We start from the raw sequence: 9184 nt of genomic DNA on the forward strand, positions 1-9184 counted from the left end.
GAGAAAAAATCAATTAAAGGATTTTTTTATTATTTATTTTTATTTATTTCTGAAATAGGCAAACTGATCCCGCTTTAACAAATGCATATTCGCTATTCATGAATCTTTGGACAATGACGTCACACCTATAAAAAAGTGAAGGTCAAGCAAAACATACAATTGTAATTATTTCAATATTTCTGTTTCATAAGCAAAGTTTGACCGTAGTCATACCACATAGATAAACTGTATGCAGCGTACCTTCATTTCAGAGTAATGAGATTCAGTCATTATATAGCATATATATAATAAAACAGATTTCAACTGAGTTCAATATTTGCATACCATACTAAAGAAAAATATTCATATATAATAAATCAGTTAAATAATTTATAACAAATATATCAAAGCAATCAAGTACTCATTTTAATATGCAATCTGAATAAGTCACAAAAGCAAGAAACCTTTTCATATACAGACGACAATTGTAACAAAGAAAATCTTTTAAAAAGCACTTCTCTACATAAAAGACTCTTATCACACCCTTATTCATGTGATACGAAGACCGTATTCAGCTCTTTCTTTAATTTGATATATGTTGGTATTTGAACAGGTTTTTATCATATTTATTAAACTTACTTATCATTTTGAGATATATCAATATTCTTGCTAAATATACTGAGCCAAAGTTAGCTTTAAAACTGTGAACAGCGTCGTTTAGGATAAACGCTTTGTCTACATTTCACTCAGCGTAGCACAATCAACAGAGTGAAAAAAATTGACACTCTCGTCCAATCAGGCAGAGTGTTGCATAAATCTTCCATTTTGATAAATTATCTATAATGCGTTATCAAGTAGTTTGATTTGCAAACTGAAGTCACGTGGCATAGGTAACGAAAACGAATTTAGACGGCGTCGCCGAAAAACAGTGTGTAAAGTTCATATCTTAAGAAAGAGTAACCTAACTGACTCTGCATTAAAAGGTAACCTGATGCAAATTTAAGAAATATTTTTTCGTGATATTTAAGAATGTTGTTGCACATAACTAAATCCTTATTATTGCATTAACAAATTTAATGATATATTTTTCATTTGATATTCCGTCTAGCGTTCTATTTAACTTATTCATACAGAAAAGTACTGATTTTTTCTCCAGTATGTGGCGACGTTCTTAAACACAACAAAGACACCCAGACATTGTAAAAAATTAAACAATTTCTGAAACGTATTTAAATATAATATTTTTGATAGATTGTTGCGAAAAATGGTTTAAGATAAAGTTAATATAATTTCATTTAACGTTTTTTCCCCATTCATTTTTCACGGTGCATTAACTGCATCGCACGATGAAAGAAAAGTTGTACATCCCGTATATTTACTGTTTCATGACTGAAAAATTTTTAGACACCAAGGAATATGTACTACACAATGTAGAAATCTAAAACACGAAATATTATATATATATAACTGCCTGAAGATATGTACAGTTGAAAGCGCTTGCAGTGAAAATTAAAATTATTGCAAAAAAAATCCTCTCAGAAGTCTAATGCTGTTTTTCCTTGGAAATTGAACTATATATATATAACTATATAGTTAATTAGCGGTTTAGTAAATATTTTCCGTGACAATTTGAAAGAAGACAATTAGCCTTACTTCATTCACAAGATAATACTGCTGATTAACCAAAACTGCAATCTATCAAATCTGTAATTATATTCCAGTAAGGGAAAATCGAACACCATGGTTGGTACTGTCGCAAGCATACCAAGTGAAACCAAAGTCCGGAAGGTAAAGGCCCCTGACGGTGGAAGAGGCTGGTTTGTCGTGTTCGCTGCACTCGCTTTTAATATCATTTTCGACGGATGCTGTAATTCATTTGGAATCCTCTTTATAAAAATTCTAGAAGAGTTTAATGAAACAAAAAGTAATACAGCATGGACAGGTTCCTTATTTTTCTCTACGCCATTATTGCTCGCACCAATAGCAGGAATGATAACAAGAAACATCGGTTCTCGTTTGGCAACGATGTTGGGAGGACTGATTGCCACAGTTGGGTTTGCAGTTGGATCACTATCTAATTCCATACCTATGTTGCTGATATTCTATGGATTAGTAGGCGGAACTAGAATGTCATTGCCCTACTTTAACTCCATCAAGGTAGTGACAGATTATTTCGATAAAAGGCTGGTTCTTGCGTCTGGTATAGCAGAGTGTGGTTCTGGACTCGGAACACTCATATTTGGTCCTTTAACAGAGTACCTCGTCACAGCGTATGAATGGAGGGGTGCTCTCTTTATAATAAGTGGGATAGCATCAAACATTATTGTTTGTGGTGCTTTGTTTTGTCCGGTAAGGCCAAATAAAAAGAAACCTAGCAGTTACAAATGTACTTCACTGTATTTCCCATGTAGTTGCTGCTTCAGTTCAAGATATCCAGAGGATATATCGGAATATACTGTCGCTGATGTACCGAATGATTGGAAACCCCGTGCCAAATTACGGCGTTTGTACTTATCCAAACTGAAAAACGTTCCGTTTTTAGTGTTTGCATTTTCAAATTTTATAGTTACTTTCTGGTATGACGTAACTTACATTTTCATAGTTTCAAACACCGTCGACATTGGAATAAGTTTGCGAAAGACGTCTTACCTTTTGTTAATTATCGGATTCGCCCATTTGTTTGGTATAATCGGTTATGGCGTCCTTTGTAACAGGGAGTGGATTAACCGTACGGTGGTTTATGGGCTATCTAGCGTTGTGAGCGGTGCATCTGTTCTACTAGTTCCTATATTTAAGGGATACGTTCCACTTGTAATTTTGTCGGGGTGTTTTGGATTATTTTCCGCAGCAACGGAAGCTCTGTTTTCATATGTATTGATAGATGTAGTTGGAAAGAAAGCGTTTAATTTAAACATATTTTATTTCAAACATATGTGCATATTACATTTTACAATTTACAATATCGATATTAAACATGTTGAAAAAGGATAAGATCCGAAAGCTAAGCTTATAAAGAAAGCGTTTGACAATTTCTTCTGCGTATTCATTCTATTCACGGAAGGTGTCGCAAATCTACTCGGACCACCATTTGCCGGTATGTGTTAATTAAGAAAAAAAAAATAGATTTTGAAGTTTAATTTTGCCGAAAGTTGAAAACAATTTTTAATATTAAAAGCTGTATTTTGAGATACTGTTTGCATTGTATATGCAATGCACACTTATGGAGAAATTATCAGTGCGAATACATAAAAAGATCGCATGATATATGGTAACAGTGATCGAATTCAGAAATTATTTTCTAACATTGGCATTTTGTGCAAACATATTGACATATGCTCCCTGTTAAGTAGAAAATCAAAATTTCTAAATAAATAAAGAATCTAAGGAACGTTTAAAATCATGAAAAAAATCAAAATTTTTCACTTCACATGATTTTCGTATTTATCATTTTACAATAAACACCGTTAGCGGCATATCTTATTATGTGTAAATGAAGATTATCTCATTTAGTTCTCAGATTTAGACAATCAAACTGAAAACGATCAGCTTTAGGGGTGTCTTTTTTCAATTTATATAAAAGGACCGTGCAAGTACTTGTAAATTAAAAGTAAATTCAAAGGTATTCAGACAGGTGTTGATTCACTAATGTATTCGTAGTGTGGAAAATGTAGAAATTCCGGGGGCCTCTGTGGCCGAGTGGTTAAGGTCGCTGACTTCAAATCACTTGCCCCTCATCGATGTGGGTACGAGCCCCACTCGGGGCGTTGAATTCTTCATGTGAGGAAGCCACCCAGCTGGCTTACGGAAGGTCGGTGGTTCTACCCAGGTGCCCGCTCGTGATGAAATAATGCACGGAGGGGCAAATGGGGTCTTCCTCCACCATTAAAGCTGGAAAGTCGCCATATGAACTATCATGTGTCGGTGCGACATTAAATCCAACCAAAATATGTAGAAATTCCACCTACCCGCTCAGTGCAAAATTTGATATAAATCAAGTAATTTGACATTACTATGTACATCTGATGTACCCTTTTGTCTTGTATATATCGATGGCGATTACTTTATTAATAAGTAAATAAACAATCCATCTATTAGCTAGCAAGTTAGAGAAGTGTATATCAACGCTGTCGAGTTTAAAACTCTATCCCGTCCACTCAATTGTATTTAGGTACAAAACGTTCCGACATTCATTTAACATGATAAAATGTGTCATTCGACGCCGCCCTGAAGGCGGTGTCGAGTATATGGGATACACTTTTATTTCGGACCCTGTAAAGATGGTAATGAATAGTTTCGGAGTGATAAACTGAACACAGTGAATAGTTTGTAAAAGGATCAACGATATTGCACAATACATTTTAGTAAATAAACAAAAAATGGCAAAAAGAAAACATAAAAAATGTATGTAATGCAACTTATTATGTGATTTAAAACAATGCTATCTGTCTTTCCTCTCCTTATTTGTAGAGCAGAACATATTTTTTTATTTACAATTTCGTCTAAAAGGACGGATTACACCAAACCGGAAGTGACTACTCAGTGTTACATGTGAAGTAGTCCAAAATGTAGTTCCATGCTATGGATGAAATCTGGTATAATGAGTGACATGAGGAGGTGACAGTTAAATTTTTGGCTTATGTTTATTGCTTATAGTATTGAGAATAGATCTAGACCATTTTCATTGTAAATTTCTTGGAATAAGTTTTATTCTTTGCGAAAAATGTCTACCTACGCGTAACTGCTAAACGGCTGTTTTCATGGGGGCATTTTTAGAGGGTGATGTTTCTCAGAACAGATTATTTTTCTTATATTCAACATAACATGTCAATATTTTTCTATTTTTGATAAGAAGACATGTTATACTAAATGACCATATATGGTTTTTATATCATTGAAATGCTCTAAAGTGCTGAAAATGAGGTCTGAATGTTTTGTTATTAATATGAAATAAATAAGGACTTGAATTGGTAGAGTGTAAGCTAAAATGTTGATCCGATTTATTGATAAGGGAGGTTACTCTGTAAGTCAAGTTTTCTATTCTATTCTTAGCAGGACCTACTTACCTATCTCATTTTCTATAAATAGAACACACCGCAGATATACCATAATCGCCTGGACAAGGGAGCGTTCGTGTATTTTACAACTTCGAAGAGAATATTAAAAAAAAATACGGAAAATTACAATTTGCCTGCATAAAAATTCTTTGGAAGAAAAACGTATTTACAAAGTAAATAAAGGAATCAATAAGCATAGATATGTTGAAATGAACGAAGGATGTGCCGCTGTTAACTTATTTTTAACCTTTTTGTCTTATTTTCTTTGTTGATAGGTACAGTGATGTAATTTCAGAATGCGCACACTTTTGCAAATTCCTATAAGTTCTATTTGTTGTTTTTTGGGTTTTTTTTTCTTTCTTTTTTTTTTTTTGCTTATGTGTCATATAAATCTACTCATTGTTTACAGACTAAGACACTGTCAACTAAGGTGTGCAATAGGCTAAAGAGCATTTGGCTGAATTTGTCAGTGACAAGTTAATACTTCTTTAAATGTGGTTAGATCGAAATATCAAAAGCCATGGGACCATAACTTATCAAAGCATCAGTGACCTTAAAACAGAATTCCTTGTTGAATTTATATGTTTATTGATCTTATATGACTATTCAGTTGCTCTGGTTTTATTATATCTTGTAACTTGCTTCTTTTTTTTCTTTTTAGTTTTTAATTTAATAGATAGTTTTTGTATTTGTCCATTCCTGACAAAAAAACAAAACATTTTCATTGAAATATTTTCTACACTTTGGCAGTGGGTTATTATGCTTGCTAAATTTCTTGTAATATTAGATTTGAACTAGACACTGACATACTCCTAGTAACCTAACAGTTCAACGAGGACTTCAAGTTTATCGTTCGTCCGAAAAAAAAAATGAATTCTATGATATTCAAAAGTATATAAGACAGATTCATGCTTTGTGAATAGGGGCAATATAGAGATAATTTATGTTATATCATTCTTTTCTTGGACAAAATTTTTGGTTGTTTTTGGCAAGGGAAACAGTAAATGGCTGTGTATAATCTGCATTCTGAAATCTATAATGTAGGTGACTAAGGTCCATAAAACTTCATCAGTAAATAGAAAACACTCAATACATTTCATGATAATAAAAATAATGGTTTCTGTGAACCACAACTTTGAAATAATTTCAACATTTCCTCATTTCCCAACAAACTGCATTTCTGTGAAACTTCATACACACGCTCCTGCATATAAGAACTTTTTACAGGAGGTGACCTTAGTTAGTGAATTAATTACTTTAATTTTATATGTAAAGGGACCACCTACTCGCAATGTTAATGTCATTGCAGGTAGAGGATTTGTATTGCATGGTAAAACTTTTCTATCATGGTTATTCTTCATGTTTTAAACAGTTTATAACATATATTGTTTTATGTGCTAATGTTGATAACTTGTAGCCAGTCAGACTAATAAAGTAATGATTAGGTGATTTCTCATATTGCAATAAATGTACTTCAGACACAACACTTGGCGGCGTCTTTGATGCTTGCATCAATGAATTTCCTTGTACCGTAATTACATACATGTAATGTGTTTCAGGTTTCCTAGCCGACTATACGGGATCTTATAACACTACATTATACGTGGCAGGAGCTTGTGTTTCAGCAGCTGGTAGTTTATACTTGACGCTGCTTTGTAGGAGCAAGACAGAACATACAAATTGTGAAGTTAAAATTACATCGTAACTTTGTATGTAAAACTTGCAAGAGACAGAACAGAGCCACCGAATGAATGACTTTCTGAATTAATTTTCTGTATGTGAACTTGTATAGAATGTGCATTGAATGTTCCAATACAGATAAGAAAGACAATAAAGTCACAGGGTGTGACTCGGTTTGAATAAGTCTGTTCGCGCGAGGTAATGAAATATATAAGCCGTTCCTTGACAAAACCTGGAATAGTGGCAAAAGATCAAATTTGAGATACTAGTAACTAAACATTTATAAAGAATATTCTATTTTACCTTTCAGATATAAACGTTTAAAAAGAAATTATCTTCACTATTTCAAAACTTACAATGCTTTTAAGAAAGTCACCGAAGGTATTTAGAAACGTCAAAAAAGCAGCCGTGCGTGTATTTTCATGTCATTTATGCGTGTCACTGACTAAACATCATGGAATTGATTATTTTAGAAACAGTTTTAAATGATTTCACTGAAAAATAACTTAACCGTGTATTTTTGGTTTCATCATAGACCTATTATCTATACACCTTTATATTTCCATGGTGCGTGGGTGCTGCCATGACAACACAATTAATATTTATTTGTAAAATATGGTAGAATTTGATTGCCTTAGATAACTTAATTACAATATACTAGATTTTACTTTCTTCATGAACGTAAGAAGCATAACGATTTTCCAGTATTTTAAACTATTCATTATACAATAATTATATCATGTGACTAATACATGTTTTCTCATGGAACGGCCCATATATTTCTGAAGCCCCTAATACTCCTTCAGCAAAACTCTATTATGCAGAAATAGTGAACGCACACAATGATGCCAAAGGACTTTTCAGTTTTCCAATAATTGATACTTTCATATATTTGACGGATTCAATAAAGAAAGATAAATTTAATTTATATGTTATTTCTTTAAGACAGTCTAAAATATCAGTTTTGCTTTTATGGCAAATGTCTGTTTATGATAAAATTATCAGTAGGCAAATATAGCAGGCACATACATTAGGATAAGATGTAAAAGCTCTGTTAGTTTTGCCATAGGTATGAGAATTAATAGAACCTGAGTGTGAAAAAGAACCAGACTATATTAAACACAGATGAGAACAGAAACAAGAGCTAAGAAAAAGAGGATACAACAGTAAAGAACTTGAACAACAGCTGCAACAGGTCGATAAATTACACAGGCAGGAATTATTACAAACAAAAAAGAAAACTGAATCAAACGTTTTTACAAACAGATAGTAGAGCAGGAATGGATATTCTTGCATAAAAACTACTTTTTTTTCACTGGATCCGCCCATGTATAAACGGGAGAAAAATCGTGTGCAAACAAGGCAATTCACGTGCTGTTAATACATGATTTTTATTTTTGAAATGCTTTGCCAGGGATATATGTATGTATTTTTGCGCACACTGATATTTGGCATCTGCGTCTTGTTTCTTCCATAACAACCTCTTCTTGTAGCATTATAGATACAATGTAATCCATAGTATGTTTAGCTGTATCTGTTTCCAACCTCAAACGTACTGCCCCCATCAATGTACGCACTAGCTTCACTTAGAGTTCACTCCCTTTACAAAGCGTCTGTTCAGTTATTGTAAATAACTGTGAATAAATAAGTATCGCGTGTAACTTGTGCTATTGTTCGTTTTTAGGTATTATATTTATGATTTTGGTAAGTATCAGTCGGTATGTTTTTATCTAATTTCTCGAAGAATTTATATAAACAGCTTGGAAACTTGACACTACGTTCGTACTCATCCGTACTCCAACCGCGTGTCCGTACTCAATATAACTCGAATGTAAAGTTATTATTCTTGAAATTGTGACCGAGTCTACCAAATTGTGAATTGATATGAACAATTATTGGTAATTTTATATTTGTAATAATGAGAGATAAAAAAATCGCTTAAAACCTTCAGGATGTGCTTTTGATAGTGTTGTTTATTTCCGGGCACTGGATACGGATATTTAAAACATGTTTACCGTTTCCAAGAACAACAGGAATGGTAAATAAAAAATGTACCGGAATCGTCAAGTCATCACATATGAAAACAATATATAAATCGTCGTGAAATATTTTTTTATGCAAGAATAGCGACAATACACGTTTGTTTTTTGTATTAACGTTTGCAGAAGCCCTTGGTATATGTTTGTGACCTCGACCGTCGGTCTCGGTCACAAACAATCCCGCGGGCTTCTGCAGACGTTAATACACAAAAAAAACGTGTATTATCCCTACAAAGAAGCTTGCAACAAAATTTCCACACCGCAGCAATGTTAAATATAACACATTCATCACATGTTTGACGTCGCGGGAGTGTAATAAAGCCATTAAATACAAGGCAGTCTGAAAGACAGCTATATCCCCCGCCACTGCTATGGATAGTGAAAGGGTAAACCTTTGATTTTAGCTGTGACCTTGACCTTGAACTGACATGG

General features: G+C 33.4%; 1 protein-coding gene across 1 annotated transcript; it reads left to right on the forward strand.

The window, feature by feature from the left end:
* The first annotated feature begins 1719 nt into the window (after positions 1 to 1719).
* LOC128549085 (monocarboxylate transporter 12-B-like) lies at positions 1720 to 3531 on the forward strand. Its single transcript, XM_053525296.1, has 2 exons — positions 1720 to 2862; positions 3490 to 3531. The coding sequence occupies exons 1-2, from the start codon at positions 1720 to 1722 to the stop codon at positions 3529 to 3531; spliced, it is 1185 nt and encodes a 394-aa protein (XP_053381271.1).
* Positions 3532 to 9184: the final 5653 nt, after the last annotated feature.

This window comes from Mercenaria mercenaria, chromosome 2, assembly GCF_021730395.1.
Source record: "Mercenaria mercenaria strain notata chromosome 2, MADL_Memer_1, whole genome shotgun sequence".
NCBI classification, from domain to species: Eukaryota; Metazoa; Mollusca; class Bivalvia; order Venerida; family Veneridae; genus Mercenaria; species Mercenaria mercenaria.